Below are 24,823 nucleotides of genomic sequence, written 5' to 3'. Positions count from 1 at the left end.
TTTGTACTTTATTTGATGTTGAAATACATTTGAACATGTGTTTGTTATGTTGAAATTGAATTTGTGTAAATGTTTTTATATGCTGGTCTGTTTTTGTGGTAGTGGATATCACAAAAACAGACCTGCAATTTTAAAAAACTGCAGGGGAATATGGTCATTTTTTTTATTTATTTTTTTATATAGTGCTCATTTTTTTATTTATTTTTTTTAAAAACAGACATATGGTCGCGGTTAGTGCTAGAACCGCGGCATATTCATGTGTCTTTTACCGCGATTACAACCGCGGCATATACTGGAACAATTTTATTTTTTTTTAAAAAAAAATGGGTTTAAGCAGCGGTTCCTTGTACAACCGCGACATATTTCCCAACTTTTGTACCGCGGTTAGAACCGCGGCCTAAAGTCTCTGATTTACTACCGCGGCTAAATATGCCGCAGTTCGTAAACCGCGACGTATAGTATAAAATAACCGCGGTAAAATTCCCTCACTGCACTAGTGTCTATTTTAATTTTTAAAAAAATATTTCAAATAAGTTCTGAACATTCAATTTTTTATTTTTTATATTTTTTTAAAATATTTATGTTGTCACAGACGTTTCTGATGTAACACATAAGTATGGAATACTCAATTTGTTTTTATATAAAATGTTATGGTACTGATTTTAATTTAGTTTTGATATCTCTTTACATATGTTGCAAAGATTGTTTTAATCATAAGTGAGAATTTATCTAATTAAGGGCAGGAAAACGTTTGACCCCATCATTAACTGCAAAAACAAGCACATAAGTACTTATGTTATTAGATAAGTGTTTCCTATAAATTATAATATGCATAATGAACTACTCAAATGAAAACAGTGTTTAAGAGAAGAATTACCTTCCAGGTAAAGGAATAGAAGGATCTAGTGGAAGCTGGATTTCTCATATCTACGTATTTGGTCTGGTACCACAGAATTGAACCAAGAACAGCATTTCCAAGACACTAAAATATAACATATGTTTGTTAAAATTTTGTTCAAAAGTTTAAATAACTTTATGCTCATTTATAAGATATATAAAAAACAAGAAACCTATGTTTGTACTAAATCATTGCTTACCCTTCACATCGAGATTAAAAAGTTGGAATAGTCTACACAACAAGCACAACTTTTCTAGAGAAATTTGTTTATCTAAATACAGATATATGGCATGGGTAATGACACATCGAGGATCCAGAATGGGACAAATTTTTGACACCGCCATGTGTCACATTTTGGATGGTCCACGTGATTTAAAAAATAAAATAATAAAATGACGTGGATTCACTGTAGAGTTCAAAATAAGTGGCAGATTCAAAGATGTCTTTTTAGTGCTAAAAGTTAGCCTAAACTACCCAGTTATTTGTATATTGCTACCACTTTCCTTTCTGCACCGTCACTCTAAAGAAAAATGTTTCCTTCGAGATGAACTTCGATATAAATGTGTTCTTAAATGATAATTAATGAATTTTATTCAATAAAATTGGTTAAAAATAAGGATAATGATATTTAGACAACATTTTTTTGACAATATTTGAACATTAATTACGTGTCAATCTATGATTGGTCAAAAATTACTCCACAATCAATAATAATAGTCATAAACACTATTGTGGAATAATTTTTGACCAATCACACATATTGACACGTAATCAATGTTCAAATGTTGTCAAAAAAATGTTGTCTAAATATCATTACACCTAAAAATAAACTGTGGAGTTCAAAACAAGTGACAGATCCAAAGATGTTCTCCTCGTGCTAAAAGTTAGCCTAAACTACCCACTTATTTGTACATTGATCCCAAGTCTGTTACTACACATTAAATTCACGTTATTCTGTCATTTTTTATAAAACACGTGCACCATCTAAAATGTGACACGTGGTGGTGTCAAAAATTTGTCACATTCTAAATGTAAAAGTATCATTACCCATATGGCATATCATAAGAAAGTAATGTTAAACATAAGGGATGTTGTTGAACTCTAAGAAACTTCGTATGTATAGGGAAGTTCAAAAGGAAACAAAAATGTGTACTTCACTCTATGAACTTTTCAGCTTATATATAATTTGTTTTACATTTTCTTTTTCATTTTTAGTCTATTTTGCTATCGATAATGTAGTATCGTTGGATGAACGAAATATATAGAATACTCAAAACAGTTACATGTTATTAGTATTAGTGAGAAAAATTGTCACAAAAGTTTTTTTTTTTTAAAAAAAAAAAGTTGTGTTATATTAATAATTGAACCCCTATGCCAGATTAAATAAAGAAATAATTCGTGGTATTTTAAAATTAAATGTATACATCACTTAAAAAACCATTAAACTATTTTTTAATTTAAAATAAGTATTTTTAATATAAGACATTTAAAAAAAAGTAGATAGGATTTACTTTTAAAAGAAAAAAAAAGATACGATTTATTTTTATTTTTAGAAGTAAAACATATTAGACAAATATACAAAACAAATAAAAATCTTAGACATGGTTCATAAAATCAAACTCCATGATGAGGAAAAAAAAAACAAATAAATCCGCAAACAGAATAAAATTCAAATCCATATATAATATAATAAAAATATCTTACCGTGACAAATTTAATCCAAAAGGGAGATGAAGATGATGCTCCTGCCAAGAAGGCAACTCCAAATGCCATTTCAAAAAGGGAAACACAAATCCAAAATACCTATCAAAGATATAAAATCAATCAGAGATCTTGTAAACACAAGTGGCCTCTTCAACACAAACGTCTGAACATTTGTTACATCAATTATTAGTTATTAGATCCATTTCTTATTGGTGGATTCAAATGCTTCATTGTATATCAAATGAAACTAACCCAAAAATCTTGGATGAAAATTTGTTATTATTCTTTGAAAGTGATACAAGTTGGAACATGCTTATTCAAAACTAAGATATAAAAGGAATGATTAGTGATAGGGCAGAACCTGCATATGAAGGAAGTATGTAATTGGATTTATAAGTGTCGAACAAGCAATCATGACTAATGATGCCAGCACCGGATTTTTCTTCCATCGTAAGAAAGGAACCTATATATATATATATATATATATATATATATATATATATATATATATATATATATATATATATATATATATATATCATTAATCAGTGCATCAATACTTTATACTCTAAAACATAACGACAATGATATTTTGACAACACTTTTTGACAACATTTTTTACAACGGGACACGTGTCATCATTTTATTGGTCTATTTGAATTTATGTTTAAAAAATATTTAAAACGGACCAATCACAAACTATCACGTATGCGTTGCCAAAAAATTATTAAAAAAGTGTTGTTAAAAGAAGTTTTTCCAAAACATAATACACAGTTTAAATGCAATTGGAAAGAACTTACATTGGCGGAATAGCAAGTCCATAATGTTGTGCTCAACACAAAGTTCCAAATCATTGCAGTAGAACCTATCATCAAGTGAACCCCCAAACCCTGTAAAAAAGAATAAAACAATAACTCTCCTTTCTGTTTGAATCTCATCTTAAAATCTTATATTCTCAAAAGTGATTAAACTATATGGCACCAAAATTGCAGATGACGCAGCAATAATGACACAATTTCTGAAGGATATTTTCCCAGATGCCAATGGAAGATATGGTTTATTTATCTGCAATGAAACATGTAACATAGATTAATTCTAAGAAACATTCAACAGGTTTGTGAAGTATAAAAGGTTACCCACTTTCAGTATCCTATCAAAGGATATAGTAATTATAGGAATACTTGAGATTCAAAATTATAAAGGGATTATTTTTTTACAAGAACATGTAAAGGGACTTCATAGAATTCATAGAATTCATAGCTCTCATAGAAAAAATATTTCATTGATTAATGTTATGTCATGTACAGAAAATCAATGGTCATATATATTAGGATGAAGCAATAATCCGTACATAACCAACCTTACTATAAGAAAATTGTTGAATACCGACAGATAATTACTGACAGACCAATGTCTTTCAATAAACACATAGTTATCGAAGAAATATTTCGTCGATAAGGTAATAATCTTTTAACTTACTAATGGATCATTGACTGTTGATATGTTCTTCGATAATAGAAGGAAACAATTTCTCTTTTCTCTCCCCTTTTCCTCATCTTCTCTATGCTTCGTTCTCCTCAACTTTCCGAGCTTTCTTGGCCATGCATGCACACCGCATGGAGGTCAAGTGGTTGTTGCTTCTATTGAACTCCATTGCCTTAGTTCATCTATAAAGTCTAGTGTCCTAGTTTAGTCGCAAACACCTTTCCCTTTGCTCGTCGCCCCTTCTCCTCGCGAAGCCCGATTACCTTAATTTGTGGTTGGGCTTTTGTTTGTGGTGGCGGTAGTTGGTGCTCACGGGAGAAAAATGTGAGAATTTATCTTTTCTGTTAGTATTTAAAGGTTGTGAAAGGAGTAGTTGATAAGGTAGAGGAAATGTGGAGATAGTAGGATGTAGAAGTAGTAGTTGGAAGAAGTGTAGTAGTTGTCTTACTTGTTGTAGATGTTGGCTTCTTATTTGGCTTTTTTACAACATTCTAGAACTTGTATTACATTTGAATTCTACTTTCTAAGGTGCTTCTACATTCTTCTAGAATTTGCATTACACTTTAATATTTTCCTACCCCTTTTGATGTTGTCTTCTAGTTGTACGATTTCTCCTTTTGATTTTTGCCATTAATGGACCTTGCCTTCACCTTCACCAACTGTGCTCTTGTATTGAACTCCAAAGTTGTTCTCTTTGCCAACCTCCATTCTCTTATGTCATCACGAACTTGCATTGCCCTAAGGCCAGACCGTGTTGCAACATAATTCAAGCTCATATGTGCACGTAAGAAGCTGAATAAAAGTCAGAAAAATTAGCTACTATGTTGGAAGATTTTGTCAAAAGTCTGTTGCTGATTTTTCGGGCAGTGGTTTCATATCCTTTTGAGTTTCTGTTTTTAAGTTATTTTATTGCACCACTAACGTAGGATTGTTAGACGTGGTTAGTGGAGAGTGTTAGCCAAGTTTCCTTTATATTTAAATATTGTATTGTTCACCATTTAATGAATATGAAGAAGACAGTTGAACTCTCTTTTATTATTCTGTCATCCAGTATTTTGTGTTCTTCATCTAAAACTGAAACAGACCGTAAGGCCAATCCTGTTGTGAGAGAACGGGTGGTGGTCCACGTAAGATGTTGTTATTGAGATATACTAGTTGAAGGATGTTGTTGCGAACTTTAGTGGAGTTTTCCTACATTGTTGTGGTGACAAAGGCTGTTATTATCAAGCCAACCGTGGTCGAGGGAATCCAATGGCAGGCCCTACTGTGTAGGTCAGTTCTAACTGTCCAAATTGAAAACCTTGTGTGGAATCTATCAAATTGAAACGCTTGTGCAATTTGTCTAAATTCATTCCCCATTGTTGCGTGCATTTTGTCGAAATTAAAGCCCTTTTGTTGTGTGCATTTTGATTTAATTTTCAGTTGAAGAATGTTTAGGATGCTAATTGAATCATTGTTTGCATCACATGTTGGTTTATAGTGTTGTTAGGCTTATTTTGTTGTCATTCATAAGTAGAAATGGTGGTTTTAGGTTGTGTCCTTTGTCTTGGTTGGTTAGGGTGTATTGTCCATGTTGTCTCATCATTTCAGACTTGTTTATGGAATTGGATATGTGTAATTGCATTGAAATTTACAAAAGCATAGTTTATTCTTCTGGCTATGTTTGACAGGTTTCTTAGGCAAAGAGATAATCATTCTGAAATAGAGGTTGTAATTACTTTAAGTGAATGTACCTTGTAAAAGGGTCAAGTATCGAATGTGCACTTAAGTGAATGACTAATAGATTTGATCAGTCACACTTGAAGTAATGTTCATGGTATTCATTGCTTAAGTATCTAACACTTGAAGTAATCTATTTAAACATTGAATAAAATTATGATTACGTTAGTGAAAAATGAAAACGTCTTGAGAGGTTTCTATTAACTTCTCAAGGTCTAGGTTTTCATATAACCAAATTTTAGTGGAGCACAAGCGAGCGACCCGATGACCTACACATTTTAGTGGAGCTTCACAACAAATTTTAGCCCATTGGCCATCATATGTGTCACCAACGAGTAGGGTTTCCAAATGGATGACAAACAGGAATGGGTTGTAGCATTTCATGTTTTATAGGAATGGTGAATGGTGTCACCTTCCTAAGGATGTTGTTGACTTGGTTAAGAAGGATCTTGAAGTCAAGAAGGTAGTTTTGGACATGGAGTTTAATGTGTAAGGTGTACCTCATGACGAACATTACAATACTAGTAAATAGGAAAGTGGAAAACTACATTTAGAAGATGAAATCAATGGACTAGATCAGTCTAGATTGAGTGAGCGTAGTGGGGAGTCCAATGCTTTAGTTAAGGGTATTCAAATTGATACTGTGATTATGATGTAGAAGCTGAAGATAACAATAACAAATAACACTTTGTCTTGGTTGGTGAAGTTATTCAGCATAATCAAGACATAGCTTTAGATGTTTATACTGAATCAATATATAAAAATTAGATTTGAATTATGTACAAAAGATGTATCTCAATATACGCCTGATTGTTTGGATATGGATTGCTTATTATTTTATGTAGGTCTAATTATGTGAATGTGGGCAGATAAAATACAAATTGTATTGAACTATGCCAGACACTTATCAGCGAATATATCCTTTGGTAATTACTAACAGATATGTTTGCCGATAATTACCGGCAACCAAATATTTGTCAATAATTGTTACCGACAACAAAATTATCGACAAATTAATGATTGTCGATAAACCGTCAAAAATTGTTTATTACTAACAATAATTGGTTGTTTTCGATGGATTATGTCCATTTATAATTTTTCTTTTTTTTTGGTAGTGTTCACGTACGCATGTGGTAAGACAAAAGTGTAACAAATTCTAACAATAAAATATATTTATTTGGTAATACCCCTCAAACAGGACTGTGAACATCGAAAAATCCTAATTTAAAGACACGGTGTGTGAAAGCTTTGGATGGAGAGGCTTCCAAAACATATCAGCCAATTGTGCACACGAAAGAATTTGCAGCAAATGAAGAAGACCACTTTGAATTTTTTTCACGATTGTCACAACAAAACTTTTAAATTAGTGAGTAATTAATGAAGCCACTACGACTCAAAACTAAATAGAACGCTATATTCAACTTCAGAGGAAGACCTAGATATTGCGGTGTTCTTCTTGGTTTTGCAAAAAAATTAATGAAAAGACAAGAAAAACACAATATCCGGAACTGGATGTAGGCATTGAGTCCGAACAAATATAAAAAGTTGTGTTTGTTTTCTATCCTTTAACTTTTTATTGCATTGTTTTTTTATTGTCTTGCACGTTAAAGATCATTCTAAAAATTTCTAAAAATATAGAAAAAGAAAGCAATTTCATTAATTATCAATTCACTCCCCCTCTTGGTAAGGAAAACATGCATAAATTTTCTTAAAGCTTTCAATCAGCTATTCAATTTTGTTAAGATCAACACATGTTATTTAATGAGAAATTTCCTTTTCAAGGTAAAAGTCTATCATACAAATTCTAGTCCATTAATACTTTGGATTGCCTTAAGCTTTGCATCAAATTGTGTTTTATGTTTTTTTTTTTTTTTAATTTAACCCATGGTAAATTGTAAAAAATCATCAATGATGATTAAAAAATATTTATAACCCGTAATAAAGGTGGTGAAACATGGTCCCCAAATATCCATATGTGAAAGGTCGAATATTTGCATTGATTTAGTTGTACTTGAATCAAAAGGAAGGTTCCTTTGTCCAGCAAATTGGCATACATCATAAGGATATGAATTTTAGAAGGTTACCAAGGGAAAGTTTAAACAATAACTTTAATTTTGAATTTGAAACATGACCAAGCCATAGATGCCAAAGCATAGGAGTAACAACAATATTATAGGCACAAAAGGAATGGATTGATTTGGTAGTAAGAAGATTAGCTACTTGAGACATTAGCAAGTGCAGTCTCTATAGTTGCTTTGGCGTACCAATCGTCTTCCGGTTAAGGGTCTATTTGATATAACAAGAGGCAGAGTTAAAAACAAGATAATAGTTGGAGTCAATAATAAGGTTTGCAGTAGATATTAAGTTAACCTTGAAGTGATTAATATAAATGACATTTCTTAAGGCTAAAATATGGAAAAGTTGCAGAGTACCACAATTTTTGTGAGTTTTGGTGCCATCAAGTAAGGTAATGAGAATAGGTGAAATTTCAGAAAAAGTGCCAAAAATTTTGAGGTTAAAAGTCAGGTGATTAGAGACTCTGTATCAATGAGTCATTGATCACAATGTATACCTACAGAAAAACGAGAATGATTGTGCAAAGTTGTGGTATGGGCAAGATTGGAAAGATGGGAAGAATCATAGCTATCTAAGTTGGACTTTTGAAACAAGCTGAGAAGACCTTGATACTGCTTTTCTGTAAAACAAGAACCTAAGGCAGTAATCCCTAAATGGATTTGAACCGTTTTTCCATGGCATCATTGGAAGTGAACCCATTGGCATTGATTTTTTCTCGTCTTGTATACAAGGAAAATCGTACTTAAAATAGTATGTGTCAATTCTGTGATTGGTCCTATCAGAATGAGTATAGAGTTTTTTAGAGAATATTTGGCCTCTTCAGTATTGTTAGGACCTCTTCCTCTATTTCTACTTCCTCTTCCATTTCCACCATGTTGGTTTGGATTAAAAAGAAAACACCTTCCGAAACCAATACTTTGATAAGTCTTGACAGAAAACATTTCCGTATCTAATGGAGGTTCAATCATTCCTGTTGCAGTTATCTTCCTTTCTTGTTGAACAACCAAAGAGAATATTTTGTTTATTGGGGAAGAAGATCCAAGCATGATTTAGGATCTAACATGTAAAAATCGATTACTCAACCCTTTGAGCAAACAAATGACATAATTTTTATCTTTGTATTTTTTTACACACAAGGTAATGAGCAGGAGAACAAGTCTATAATTGCCAAACTCATCCCATAGACCTTTTAATTGAGTGTAATATTGGCTAACATTGAGGAGGGTGCCTTGCTGTAAGCAAGAAATTTCTTCTTGAGAAAATCCCGCCAGACATCCTATGCTTGAGCAATCCAGATTGTAGAAAGAAATTATCAATTATCTAGGAATAAGATAAATTTAGAATATATATTTGAATAGAAACTTCACTTTAAGTTGTGGATTTAAATTGTCTATTTCTTAATATGATTTTACAATCACCAGTTAGAGTCTATTTTAACGAAATTTGTGTACGTTGGGTTGAATCTTTTACAAATATGGCAGTTTTCCGTGTAGAGGTGATAGTTTCGTCCATATAGAGATGGTGAGAGTAAAGTTTGTTGTGAAGCAAAAGGCATATATACAAGTATGAAGAAATCCTCCATACATAACAAAACGTGACAAACCTTACACGTACACAGAATAAGACAAAACTGTAACAAATTCTAACAATAAAAGATATTTATTTGGTAATATAACTTGTTAAGTATTATCACCATTTTTAACGTTGAAGGTCATTCCAAAAATCCTAATATATTTTCAATTATTTTAATTAATTCGGTATATAAAATAGATGTAAAATTGTCCATATATAAACTGAATTAATTAAAATATAAAAGAAGTCAGGTTTTTGGTCAAATTTTGGGTGCTGTAGTTTGGTGACGCTCCGATTAATAAAAGGGAAGGAGTACAGTAAACATCAATTATGAAAAGGAGTTTGAAAGTAATATAAATTGTTTAAATTGATGTACCTGTGACCTTCTTGTGTCAACTTGGCCTTTTTATGTTTTTCTGAATATTTAACTTTAGATCAATATTATACAACAACAATGTTTTTAGCATATTTTTTAATGAAATATATACAAAGTAAATAAAATAAACAAATCAAGAAATAATTTATCAAAGATCCAAAGTATTTCATTTTCATACCTTATCTATTTCAAAGTCAAACAATTGATTCACTCCATTAACGTAAAGAATAACAAGAAAGTGAGGTAACACAGCCTGAAACATTAGAGAAAACAATTCAAAAGAATGTCTTTGATTGAAGTTAAAGGGTAATTCTAAATTGTCTTTTAAAAAAAATATATATTTGGAGTCTCACCTGCAACAAACCAATAAAAAACAGTGGAGATATATCTGATAGTTTTTCTACTGCAACGAGAGACGCAGACATTGCAACTGATGCCTGTAAAGTACAGATTAAGTTAATTTAAAACAACAACGGTATTAGTTGTCCAAATAGGTAGTATTGAGCATAACTTTTGAATATTAATTAGGAGAATGATGGAAAAGTTTGTACTTACGTGACCAAACAATGCGTAAGGGTAAAGAAATTGGTATAAAACGGCCATGAGATTTTTGACAAAGTCTACAATGTTATTGGAGTTGGAAGCTTCAGATTCTGACTCAGAAGTGACGGCTTTCACAGCATAATTTTGAATGCTTTTGTAATGGTGATGAAAAGCTGATAGTTGAAACCTCAAAGGATCATATTGTATTTGAGTTTTTATTTTGTGAGTTTTTGATCCACCAGAACCTAATGTACCAAGTGTTCAAAGTTGTAGCATGCACAACAAAAAGTATATTTAAAATTATTGAAACTAAATTATGACAAGATTATGCTTTGAGAGAATGGTAAATTTTAAAATTCAAATATATATATATATATATATATATATATATATATATATATATATATATATATATATATATATATTAAACATAAATTATGTGAGAAATTTAGTTATCATCAAATATAAACAAATCCACTAAATTATTACATGACTGTAGTAAAGTTTTAGGTTCGATCAGCATGTGCATTTTTTAATTTTTTATCTTTTAAATTTTAATTAAGTAATTATAAAATAACTACTATATACTACTACTACTACTACTACTACTATTATTATTATTATTATTATTAATTTATAGAGCATATTTTAATAAATAGATAAATGTATAGTTATATATTCATACTAATTTATTTATTTTGCATACTAGATTTTTTTTTAATTATATACGAAATTTTTCGGTAAAAGTATAATCAGTAATATTTACCCAAAAAAAGTTATATTACTGATAATTATTGAAAGAAAAATTTGACCGTAAATATCATGATTCAATTTATCTTGTTTTTTTCTTTCTTTCTTCTTTTTTTTTCTTTTAATTTTCCATTTTCTTTTGTTCGTCTTCACCTCTCCTGATAAGCATCACAACCTAATGGAGATAATGCATCTCATCTCTAATGGAGAATGCATCTCCCCAAACATCACACGGAAAACCTACTATTTCATAAAGGTTGGTTGAAGGAATAGGGTATAAGTGATGAGACATACTTTCACAGTAAATACTGTTGAAGGAGAGTTTTGTTCCCCGACGATTTGGACCTACAATTACCATGCATGCTTCCACATATTATTCACAAAATAACTTTGCAATGAAAAATTAAGCAAAAGAGAATACAGTGAGTATAAGTACCAGTTTTGAGTGAAAAGACGTTAGGAGAAGATATTAGATGTGCCATAGCCATGGACACTGACCGCACAGAGTGACACTAAATTCTATAGGAAAGATAAGAACGTAGAGATACCCTTTTACAAGAGAAGACATAGGAATGGGAGATTTTATAGGCAAAAAGACTTCATGAAATTTGATTTTTCTTAAACAAATAAAAATTTGATTGGTAGATAGAAAATGATCATGTTACACATGATAGTCAACATTTTGCAAGCAAACAACTGCAGAATAATCAAATCAAACACAACAGTGTCGCGTATAATAAATTTAAAAGACTTTGATTGGTACATATATATCACGCCGCACATAATAGTCAACATTTTGCAGGCAATCAATTGCAAAATAATCAAATCAAACAGACAGTCTCACGTAAGATAAATTTCAAAGACTTTGATTGGTACCTAGAAAATATTCACCAGGCAATCAATTGCAAAATAATCAAATCAAACAGCACAGTCTCACGTATGATAAATTTAAAAGACTTTTATAACAGGATGTTGTACCTTAGATTTTAAAAAATTTACAACGTAAAGGTTTGAAAAGACTTTGTGAATTACATGGAATTTTGTAATGTAGGTCGGACAGAAGAGAAAAAAAGAAAAGAAAATTGAAACTTTTTTTTTCAATCATTTAATAATTTATCGATTGTAGATTTCACTTATATTAAAGTAACACTATGTAGGTATCTAAAGATATTTTGTCTTTGGATCGCGATATATTGACAACGCGTTTTTGACAACGCATTTGATAATGTCACGTGTCGCGTTGTAATTGGATGGATATTTATTTATTTTTCTTAAATGGAAATCTGATATTTAGGGGGTGAGACTGAATTTCCGATAGTGCCCCTCTTCATTTTTTCACTGAAAGCTCTGTCTAGAAGAGTTGGTTCTCACTCCCAGGGTTCATTTCCAAATTTTTGTTCTCTCTCGTTCGCAGTTCTTCCCCTTCGCACTCTCATTCCATTTCGAGGTTTTGGATTTTCATTTCAATCGGTGTGTTTCTTGTGTCGACTGTGTGTCCCTTTTAGTTGGTGTGGTTTTCGTTTTGTTGTGGAGTTCGTGGTCTGTTTTAACTGGTATCCATTGAAGGGTTGTGTGAAGGTTGTGGTTTTCTCTTCGATATTGTGTGCAATGGCTTCGACCCCTGAGATTGGTTCTTCCAACAAGGTATGTACTTCAATCGTTATTGTGTGAAGCATCACATTCAGCTGTGGTCAACAATTGACCCATTATTTCAGACACATACCTGATATATCAACAATATTCAATTAGGTATTATTATCAGTCATCAGCAACAAAATTCAAAAATTATTGTTATCTTACCTCGATTCAATGTCCCTTCGCATCACCGCATTGTACAACATATCCAAATCAACGTTTTTTTTTGGATCACCATTATAGGTACGCAAAGGGACTACTAATTTGGGTTTAGCTTGGCCATTGTCATCATCATCAACTATGTCAATGATAGGAGCTGAAAGAGCTGAAGCTTCTTCATCATCACCACCTATGTCATCTGCACCTTCTTGATGTCAATGAGTTGAAGCTTCTTCATCTGCATCAACTGCACCTTCTTGATGTGCCTCACAACCTTCATGTGTAGGTCCTTCAACTGAAGCCTTTTCATCACCTTCAACTGCACATTCTTCATCAACAGGTGCACCTCCTTCATCTGCAACTACTTCATCTGCAGGACATAGGTTTGCAGGTCCTTCATATGCAGCTGCTTCATTTGCAGCTCCTTCATTTGCAATACATAAGTTTGCAGGTCCTTCATATGCAGTTGTTTCATCTACAGCTCCTTCAGTTGCAGCTGCTTCATTTGCTTGACCTGCACCTTCATCAGCAGCTGGTTCATTTGCTTGACCAAAAGCTTCATCACCAGCTTCACATGGAACTTCTTCAGGTGCACAATCTGCATCTGCTACTGAACACACAGGCCATTCAGGATTTGGTTCAAACCAGTGTACTATGTATAAATTATAAAAATAAATGAATTTGTAGAGTAGTACAAGGACATGCTCTAGAAAAAATGGGAACACGAAATAAAAAACAATGAAAGACAAGTCAAAAACTTACAGAGAAAAAAATAGTAAAAGAAGAATAGAATAAAAGGAACAGGGCAAAAGACCCAGGTGTTAAGTGTTTCACCTGGAACTTCTTCAGGTACACAATCTTCTTTCCCCTCACCCTCAACCCGTTGATTATCAACATATCCAAAATTTCGCAAATTTCTAAGATCATGTAGCTCCTTCCTCACACCAGTTATTCCATTCCTTATAGTTCTTATCCTCTGGTTATTTCTTTTGACACTATAAGAAAAATCGCAATTATCTACAGTCAAAATCCGTATATAAGACCCAAAATCCGTATATAATACTTGGTTATATACAGATTATAAACGGCCCAAAATCCGTATATAATACCATCGTAGGTAAATTTATATTTGGAAATATCCGTATATAAATTTTATACGGTTTTTTCCGTATATAAGTTATATACGAAAATATTCGTATATAATTTATATACGGAAAAATTCGTATATAAAATCTGTATATAATTATATATGGAAAAATCCGTATATAAAATCCATATGTAATTAAAAATTACATACGACAAAATCCGTATGTAACTTTATGGTTTTATAAAAAAAAAAATTATCCTAGTTTTCTATTCCTTTAGTTGCCCATAAGATTAAGATTAAAAACTTCAAGTATTTGTTATATATATTTTACTTTTGATCGCACATATACACATAAAGATGGATATACTTACCACAAATATCATCATTACACTTCTTTATCAAATATAGATAAAACAAGCATGCATAAGTTGTAATTCACTACACTTTATTCGTGGAGATCGAACAGTTTTTCCACATGCAAAGTGGTAATAAATTCCACAAATATCAACTATTGAATAAATTTGTGTGAGGATAAATCTGAACTCGTAATGGAGGAAAGAGTTAGAGACACTGAATAATTCAAATCGCATAACTACAATACGAAACTAATCTGAAAGCCTGTGACCCAACGCAAAGTTAATGATATAAATAGCATACTTTAATGCAGACTTCAGTCTTGAGAAGCTCATCATCCTTTCCTGCAAGCATTTCCCTAAGCCCTCCATCTTTGTCTTACAAGTCACTAGCCCTAACTCAGTACAAAAAGTGTGAAAAGATTGGAATGTTAAAAAAGAGAAATGGAAAGATAAAAACTCAGTATGTAATATATAAATTTTAGACTTAAGACTAAAGAATAATAACAATTTGATACTTGCGTGTAAGCCTGACTTAACTATAAATTCATTCTCTTTAATAGGATAATGTATGTTTCCTTTTTATCATTATACACTGCACATTTCTAACAAATTATCAAAAGCAAACAATAATCTTTGTGATATTTAGGAAGATAAATTTAAGGACTCATCAGTATTAGGATAAACTAGGATACTCAATAGGTTTTACAAAATTATCTACTAGTAAGGTTTCTACCAACTAGATCGATCAAAGTTGAATAGAACATGATTTTTGTGTGTAAAATAATGAGCAATTGTATCTATGTTTATGGGACTAAAGCATGATTAATCCTAAATTCTGAGTTGGAATTGAATAGAATAGAGTTTGAAGAAGGGAAGAGAATTACTCTTGAATTGAATCTGATCCTTGGCAAGAAAATGTTTATTGGTTTGAACAATCATGAGAGGGAATTCATCTCTAGAAAAACCCTGCAAGAAGATTTTCCTTGCTTCCAATTCATTTGGAATTTCAGATTGAAATAAATTCATTAGGAACCATGGCACTCCTCCATTTCTGCCATTACACAAGCATTTTTGCAGCTTTTTCCACTTCCATTAGGGTGTTTTATCTTTTGAGAGGCTTGCTGACACTGATGATGCTAGCTCAATCATCCATTTTTCATCTAACGATCCAAGGGAGGAGAACTACAATAGATATAAGCATGATCATAAAAAAAATAGTAAATGATAGATATTGCAATCTCTAAAATCTGTCTTGAAGTGATACATTGGTAAAAAGCTAGAGTTGAAATGAGAATAAAATATAACAATAGAGAAATACTTTAAAATTAACTTTTTTCTATTTAATACTAGAGTTATAAGATTAACATGAACCAACTGCGCCAAAACAATAGTACAATGCAACATAATGTAACCATTTCACTAAACCTTACAATTTTTAAAAATAAACTACATATAGTCAAACCTTGGAATATAAATAGATAAATCTATTTTAAACTATTAGAAATGGTAAGTCAAAATAAATCTATTCAAACTTGTCCTATTTTGAATCAGCTCAAGCAAAGCTAGTTGAGTGTTTTATTTTAAACTAAAGAGTTACAATTTTAAAATGCAAGTTTGACAAACCCCTGTCCCTTATCCCATTCTCTAGATAAAGAAAAAAAAAACACTCAAATATAGATCTTATACTTTCCAAAATAATTATAAAAAAAGACATGTTAGTTATATACCAAATCAGAGACATATTGGAAGCTTCTCGTTAGCTTCTCATCACCATGTTAGTTTAAATTTCTCTTGTATAGGATTAAATAATAATTTTCTCTGAATAAAAAATTTACGCGTATAAAGTCATGCATATTGAATTAAAAGTCTTTCAAGACCTACATATAAACAAGACGTGATTAATCTCAAAAGATTTCATTAAACATATATTGCCAGCAACCAATAGTTTAGAATTAAGGTTTGTTTTAGTACGTGCACTTAAATTAAAGAATTTATCTGAATCTATTTTGTGTTATAGTAATAAGTCCCAAATAGTACCAAAGCAACTTGTCCAAAAGCACTATAACACGATAGCAAATAGTGGGATGGTCATTTTATTATAAATACAAGATAAATAATTTAGAATCTATATACCTCACACTAATAAATGTTTAAGCATAACAAACAATCCAAAATTAAAGATAAATCCATGATTTATAATCAAGACTAATGCTATTATTACATTAAAGCCTGAAACAATATCAAGCACAGGAGTGGGAAAGAGGAAAACAGAGACATGTGAAATACAATATGTGAAATGGCAAAGGGTGAGACACACAAAGGAAAAAATTGAGATTATACAAAAGGGAAAATAATTATTGTAGGAATATTAAAAAGTCACAACCAAACACAATCGCTACTAGCTAGATCTATAATTAACAATGAGAGAAATAAGAACGCCTGAATGAAGTTCAAAGAAAAAGGAAAAAGATGGAATTGGTAGAAAAAAAATAACTAACATTGTGTAAAACATTGACTGAACCGACCAAATTTAAAAAATAATTACCAAAACTGGTAAGTTGTATCTAAGATAATTCAATACTGAATCTCTGCAGACCAAATTTTAACACTGGACATGAGAAGATCTATTGTNACCATTCTTGGCTGCAACATTGAAAAAGAAAAGAAAACCAACAACTGCAATAAACATTGATGTGAAAACCAAACAATAAAACTTCACAGGGAGTCCAANATAATTTGTTTCATGTCTTTATGGTGAAACAAAGAGAANNTAACACTAATTTTGCATCTGTGTACCATTGGTAAGGATCGGCAAGTTCTGGAGATGTCATTGGTTATGTTCCATGGATGATGCCATTTTGTCTATATAACATAATGTAACCATTTCACTCAAATAGTAAATAGTTTTGGAGTTTGANAAAAGCAATTCATATTAGGTGTCAAGAACTTTTGAAAAATAAGAAGTTATTTTGGCAGACTTAAAGGTTTCCAAATATGCAGTCAATGTTATATAACACTGCACACACTTGTCAACTTTAAATTCCAATATTTCTTAGANATGTTTATGCAACCAATTTTAAATAACTACACTGATTTACTTTGTATTTAGAGTTGAATGTTTGAAACCAGAGAAAAGTTATTATAGTTTCCTATCCTNTTTGGTTTTCTTAAGTGGAGGTTTGCTTCAATATTGTGCATATTATCGCACCAGTTAAATTGACAAAAGTTTGCACCATATTGAAAACCAGATTTCTTACTGCCAAGTTAAAATAAGATATGAATCTTAAACCACGATACATAAGCATTTGCACAAAGCATAACATTATTGCTTACTCTTTAAGGTGTCTTTGTCTTCATAAGAAGGAAAGTGGGAAGCCATTCCAAAACCTTCAGCCTTCTCTATAAATAACGTTACTGTAGAAAAATGTTCAAAACCCAATCATTAAAAAAGGCAGTTTACAAGATCCATATATAAGTGGTATAACAACAAATCTTACTGCCCTGTCAGGTGGAATTTGGCATATCATTGCAGTCGTGGAACTTTGCTCATTAAAGTGCTGCAGAAGTATACTGTTAGAATCTAGTGAAATCCTCAAGTAAATCTCCGTGGTCCTTGAAGAGGGTAGCAACCTAAAAATTTTGTTTAAAAGAGTGTAAATTTCCAACCAAATATCCTATTAAAGAGAACGTAGAAAACATCAAAGCTCCCCGAAAAAGGATAGATAATATTACCTCGCTATAAACCTCATTGATGTCCTTGTGTTATTTGCAATACATGTTTAAAATGTCCAAAAATGATTTGTAACCATGCTCATCACGTTGGAACCGCTTCTGTAAAAGCAAAACATTTTAATTACAAATAAGAATAAACTATATCAGTAAAACCACCAAAAAATCTGATTCTCCTTTATCTTCACAAAACTGATTGCTTCTTCAAATTCAAAACCGAAGAGAGAATCAAGGAAAAAAAGGGATTTAAGGTTTTCTGGTTTTACAAATTTAGGGATTTTGGGTTTTTGGTTTTACGAATCAAGAACTTCCCAAAACGCAAGACCCTCTCCAATCAAAATCTCCTAAAAATGAAACGTCTTCCACACACAACACGTGAACCACACCACAAAGTGTTTGTGCCAATCGAAAGAAAGAAAAAAAGGATTAGGGTATCTAGTTCTACGAATTTAGGGATTTTCGAATGAACAGAGAAGATTACTTAGTAGATGAATGAATAATAAACCCTAAATCAGAAGAACGAAGACTTAGTCAGAGCAAGAAAAACGAACTTCTTCTTTGTAAGTCAGTGCGAGACAATGGTGACGAAGGAGTTAGCGGAGTGCGAAGAAGAAGACAATGGTGAACTGTGTAAGAGTGAAAGAGATGGACATGGAGTGAGTGCAAGAGTGAGCTTAGTGAGCGAGAGAGTAAGATAGTATAACGAAGCGAGAGAGAACGAGGGTTGAAGTGCTCGAGCTGTGTAAGTGAGAAAAATAATTCAAGTTATATTTTTAATTTTTAATTATTAATTATTTTATAATCCGTATATAAATCCATACATAAAAAGCTTCTTATATACTGATCAGAATCCGTATATAATAATCTGTATGTAAATTGCAATTTTCTTGTAGTGTGATTTTATCTACTGCTGCTAACTTGGAAGTTCCATCTCCTTCATTTTCAACTGCTTCTCCTGCACGGCTGCTACCTTTAGCCCTTTCAACCACATCCAAATTGAATGTTGCACGGATAATGGGATTTAAACGATCTTCTGATGAGAGGTACCAATCATAATGTACCTATAACATTGCAAAACAGTTAACTCAAGCAAATCACTACTCCATAAATCACAAAAATAACTCAACATCATCATTATGCATAAGGACATTAAACATCTTAAATAACTCTTCCAATGATGTCTTTTTACAATCAGTAAAATGTTCACCTACTTTACCCACAATTGATTCATCCCAAGGTACCTCCAATCCCCCTACTCCAAACCCTAAACTCATCACAACATCCTGCACATGAAAAGGAACCAATTGCTGCCTAACTCTAAAGGATTGATGATGGGGAATCCATCTACGAACCATGAGTTTCAACAATTTAAGGTTAATCTGTATAGAATCATGAATTCGTAAACAAATCTTAAATGGAGTTCTGAAAATCCGATTCTGATGTCTCAATTGCAATAAGGAGCTCATTTGGATAATATATGATGCATCCATCCAAGCCCTCATGCGCCAATGTTCAACAGTTCAAATTTATCACAATCAATTTATAACACAATGCTGGAAAACAAATAACAAAACACAACAGTTAAAAATATACTTACATTGCTCTTACACGGCACCATTTTCAGATGTACTAATATCGTAAATCAAATACTAACCTAACATAGCACATATCAAATGTGAAACTGGGTTATAGCAGATATTAAATGTCAAATAACCAAAACATGATGTAGTGATCAAATGTCAAATAACAAAAGTACCTAAAAAGTGTGAAAATACGTTTTAACTTTCGATGAAAAACAAAAACAAGATGCATAGATACTCACCACCGCACCGAATAACGAAATCCCCAACTCCAACAACAAAAAAAAACCTAACCTTTCAGACTTCTGAACCACCGCACCCAAAACCTAAACGCAAAAAAAAACGCACAATAAAGGCAACGAAGAAAACCAATAAAGGCACAATAAAGAAATCAAAAACACCTCTTCGTTCGACGGTTGCCCAAAAAGCCACACTTCCACCAACGACTTCAAACGGCGGATACAGATATACCTTATATTAAAACAACGTTTTTCAGAGGAAATGATGCGTATTTTAGAGAGGAGAGGCTTCATCACTGACAGAGACCTTTTTTCTGTGGAGATCGTGAATGAGAAAAAGCTTTTTTCTGTGGATGTCGTTTCTGAGAGGCTTCGTGAATGAGAGAGAGATTTCTCTGTGGAGAGTGTTTTCAGACACTTCGTCAATGAGAGAGAGCCGTGAATGAGAGAATGAGAGACTTTTGTGAATTTCGTTCAGAAGGAAAGGCGCCTCCACTTTACCCCGAATTCATTCTTCCAAAACTGCCCCTTAGTAAACCAATTAAACATTTTTTAAAACTGTATCCACATAGCGAATGAGACAACGCCACTTGGCGTTGTAAAAAACGTTGTCAAATAACGTTGTTGACAAAACGTTTTCCTTTGTCTTTCTTCTAGCGTAATCATATGCATTTTTTTTAAACAAAATATATATATATATATATATATATATATATATATATATATATATATATATATATATATATATATATATATATATATATATAAACTAGTTTTTCTTCTTCAATCCAAGACCAATGGCGCTTGAAAAATTTAAAAACAACTGTTAGATTAGTGATATGCAACTTGGAGTGTAAAGTACGGTATTCAACATAAGAGGAGTGAGCAATGTTTCATGTAATAATATATAGAATGTTTAGAGAATTGTAAGTGTACAGTATGGATATCCGTCAGGCTAATAGACCGGACAGACAAACAGTTAACAACTGTTAACCTCAGTTAAGATAATAATAACTGATTGGAAGTTAATAAAATAATGAAAGTCGTTGTAATGGGTCATACCTAAGGGTAAGTCCATTTTAACATATATAAATATATGTTTGATAGGGAGGTAAAATAACTAATTTTGAGTACTCATTTTTTATTAAATATTATCATGCAAAGTCACTGACTTGAACGTCTGAGTGCCTTTGACAGGTATATTCCACACAACTTGAACAAGGAGAAAAGGGAGCAGACGACGTAATTTGGATAATGGAGGATCATCAGGAAACCTATCAGACTTCAGAACAACTTTGAATGCTTTGATTAAAGGATCTCAACCCTTACCTGAAACACTAAGTAAAAACCAAACTCTAAGCCTCTATAAATTGACATGTTGAGAATGATTTAAAAATCATATATTTTTATTTAAAGATAATGCTTTATATAACTCTAATTTATATGATCTTAAATTGTTAGACTAAGCCTTAAAGAAAATTATTGTATGATGAGTAATGTTGGTGGATTTAAGCCACTTTAGGATTATGCTATATGTGTTTTAAGACTTATGAGTCTCGTAAAAGCTAAACAAGGTTATGATCAATCTAATTTAATTGGTTCTGTCAAATTGGTTATGACTAATTGTGATTCAATTAATATATCATGTAATTATTTATAGAAATTGTGCTCTTAAAAATTTTAGAGATTGAAATATAAGATTGTGTTAGAGCAAGATTCTATAGGAAAATTATTTTGATTAAGTGTTTAATACAAGAAAGCACAAAACTTGAAGATGTGTTTCATATGTACATATAATAATGAAAATTGCGAATGCTTCATTTGACAAACGATAAAGCACCCTACAATTTTTTCTTTTCATTTAATTAGTGTTTAAGTTAATGAAAACATAAAAAAAATATTCTCAAACCTTATTTAAAGTGATACAGGGAATGTTTTTAAGGTTAAATATGTTTTTAGTCTCTAAACTATCAAGTGATTTTTTTTTAGTCTCCCTTTCAAACTTTGGTACACTTTGATCCTTGTTCTTAAAGAAACTATAATTTTTTGTCCTCCAAAATTAATACCGTTAAAAATAGGTTGAGTTGGCTAACGATGCACACATCTTTTTTTCTTTTTTCTGACACATCAATCTTTCCCGGTTTCTCTCCCTCCCTCCCCCTCCGTCTTCTTCCTTGCATTTGCAAGCCAGTCATGGGTTCTAAAGCCTCATGAAAACCTTTCAACTCTTTGCATCTTTCAATCTGCATCTTCTTCAGAGAAGGACTGAACACCCATCTTAGGAAACAACCACCTCTGTATCCTGTTACTGTCAAACTCACAACTTTTAGGTATCTGATTCAAGCACTTTGAGAATCTCTTCACCTCTTTCATTGCCAACAAAGAACGCGGTTAAACTCCTCAGGGAAAATCAACTGCCCCATCTTAGGAGGCAAGCTTGATAATTTGTGGTAATCCTTAAAAGATAGCTTTTGAAGACATTTTAAGTCTATCAAATTGTCGGGCAACTTCTGGAGATGTTTAAAGTGATATAATTTCAATATTTGCAAATTCCACAGTTTACATACCAACTCTGGAAGAGTTTGAAACCATCAAGCGAGCACTGCCCCACGTTTAGGGAGAACCGCCCTACGTCCAGCGAGAATCTTGGATGGGGGGTGAATTGGTGAGATTTTAAAATCAGAGTCTTTTTCAAATCTTTTTCGCAAAGTATAAAGCTTTCAAAAGTTTCTTGAATCTGAATAACAAAGATAAATCAAGTGCAACGGAAAATAGTTGACTATGCAGAAGACAAATCTCCACGGTCTTCTTGATGAGTTCTTGGAGCTTCACACAATCTAACAAAGACCAAGATCTGAAAACAATAGAATGAAAATGTTAGAATTACCAAAGGTCTCTGTGTAAAATAGAATCACGTCTATTTATAGTTTTCTGTAAAACAGACGCTCCTATAGTCGACTTCACTACTAATACAATATAGACATCAAACAAACTAGCTACTTGATGAGTACAAAATTGTACCATTAACATCATATGCAATATCAGATGCACCAAAAGTTACTAAGTTGTGACAAACATAACAATTAAAGTAATCTAACCTTTTAAATTTAATCAAAATCCAGTAGAAGTAAAAGAAATAATTCAACCAGCAACACTACCTCCAAGAACGATTACAATTATCAATTCTAAATGCTTAAGCAACACTATTGAATCTCAATTTCAAATTTTATATGAAGTGTATAAACCAGGACCACTCATTTTTACTTCATTGAGCCAGTTTTATTGTTGAAACAACCTTTCATTCTTTTAAACATGAATTTGGTAGTGTGATTAATTGTTTTCCTGCATAATTGGCCATAACAAGTTGTGATTTTGGTTTGTGCAATTTTTGTGCTGTTTAAAAGGTTGAACAAGTTCGAAATGATGTTTAAAACTTCATAGCACTGTTCATTTGGTCATATACGAGCCTATATGTAGAATTGCTTCTTAAACCATCACATTTTGAGTCAAAATTGGAAGTGAAGTAGTCAATTTGTACTGCAATATATTTTACTCATTTTAGAGTTTAGACACATTTAAAATCACAACACAAAGTTGATCCAAACTATAGTTTCGAACTTAAGCTACTTCCATACAATTTAGATTACCAAACCACTCATTTCAGGTAACTTTTCTAGTGCAAAGTTGAAAGTTCAAATCTATTTTTCAAAAATGAGAATCTGATTGATTTGGATTGTGGCAACTACTATAAAAACACTTTTCTGCAGTGAGGATTTGAGTGAAAAGTGGCAACTACTATAGCCAAATTCTGAGAGACCACCTCCATATGAAAGTGAATGAGAGATTGAGTGTTTTACTGCATAATTAGCCATAACAAGGTGTTGATTTCGATTTGTGCAGTTTCTTTGCTATTTGGAAGTTTAAACAAGTCCTAAATGTTGATTTAAACTTGTTAGAACATTCAAATTGAAGATAGATTCATCTGTGTGCAAAATAGCATGTTCACACCTTATTTTTCAATGAAATGAGGAAGTAGAAGGGTGAATGTGTTGTACAGTTTAATTTTGAACTTTTTTAGTCTTCAAACAAGTTTAATTTAGTGAATTAAAGATGCTCAAAGTATTATCAAAGAGTCAGAATCACTTGTGCATGAATTCCCTTTTAAAACCACCAATCTTGGGTCAATTTTTTGGTGTAGAGTTGCAGAATTTAAGTGTTGTCCAGTGACCATTTCTAGTGCATTTTCTGGAGTATGCAGCTGGAGGAGAGCTCTTTGAGAGGATATGCAATGCTGGCAGGTTCAGTGAAGATGAGGTTGATAACTTCCTCGTGGGATTTTCTTCACACCCTTAGTGCCTTTTCTTGTATCCATGTCTCATTTATTTTCCCCTTTGATTGTGCAGGCTAGATATTTCTTTCAGCAACTTATTTCTGGTGTGCACTACTGTCATGTCATGGTAAAATAGTTGCAAAGTTCTAGAAAAGTTATTGAACAGAACCTATGATTTTACTCCTTTTTTTTTGCAGCAAATTTGCCATAGAGATTTGAAGTTAGAAAACACACTTTTAGATGGTAGCCCTACACCCCGCTTGAAAATTTGAGACTTTGGCTATTCTGAGGTACAACAGTGATTAGACTAACACTAGTTTCAAAGTTGTAAATATATGCATCTTAGTCTCATATGTCTGAATGTTTTTGATTTTTGCTTTAGTCATCTCTGCTTCATTCACGATAAAAAACAACTGTTGGAACTCCAGATTATATAGCACCAGAGGTCCTTTCCAGGAGGGAGTATGATGGGTGTCGTGGCCCATACAAATTTAATTGCATATTTTAAAGTGCAGTATAGCTAGGAAGTGACTCCTAGGTCGTCTCTCAAGGACCAATTTTGCGGTTCAGAATCGAGTCTAACAC

At 32.1% G+C, this 24,823-nt stretch overlaps 1 protein-coding gene and 2 pseudogenes across 1 annotated transcript; 1 reads left to right on the top strand and 2 right to left on the bottom strand.

Moving 5' to 3' along the window:
- Positions 1-696: 696 nt before the first annotated feature.
- On the bottom strand, positions 697-11,661 carry LOC106770241 (annotated as a pseudogene).
- Positions 11,662-12,850: 1,189 nt separating this feature from the next.
- On the bottom strand, positions 12,851-18,834 carry LOC106771289. Its single transcript, XM_022785088.1, has 7 exons — positions 18,641-18,834; positions 18,093-18,191; positions 17,694-17,990; positions 15,245-15,542; positions 14,662-14,752; positions 13,752-13,912; positions 12,851-13,527 (listed from the first exon to the last, which is right to left on the bottom strand). Exons 4-7 carry the CDS (start codon positions 15,384-15,386, stop codon positions 13,133-13,135), a joined length of 789 nt encoding a protein of 262 aa, XP_022640809.1. The 5' UTR covers positions 15,387-15,542; positions 17,694-17,990; positions 18,093-18,191; positions 18,641-18,834; the 3' UTR covers positions 12,851-13,132.
- Positions 18,835-20,170: 1,336 nt separating this feature from the next.
- Positions 20,171-24,823, top strand: part of LOC106770240 — a 31,918-nt pseudogene continuing 27,265 nt past the window's right edge.

The sequence above is a fragment of the Vigna radiata genome, chromosome 8 (assembly GCF_000741045.1).
Source record: "Vigna radiata var. radiata cultivar VC1973A chromosome 8, Vradiata_ver6, whole genome shotgun sequence".
Taxonomy (NCBI): Eukaryota; Viridiplantae; Streptophyta; class Magnoliopsida; order Fabales; family Fabaceae; genus Vigna; species Vigna radiata.
The sequence above is the reverse complement of the archived record's forward strand: the minus strand, read 5'-3'. Positions and strand labels throughout refer to the sequence as shown.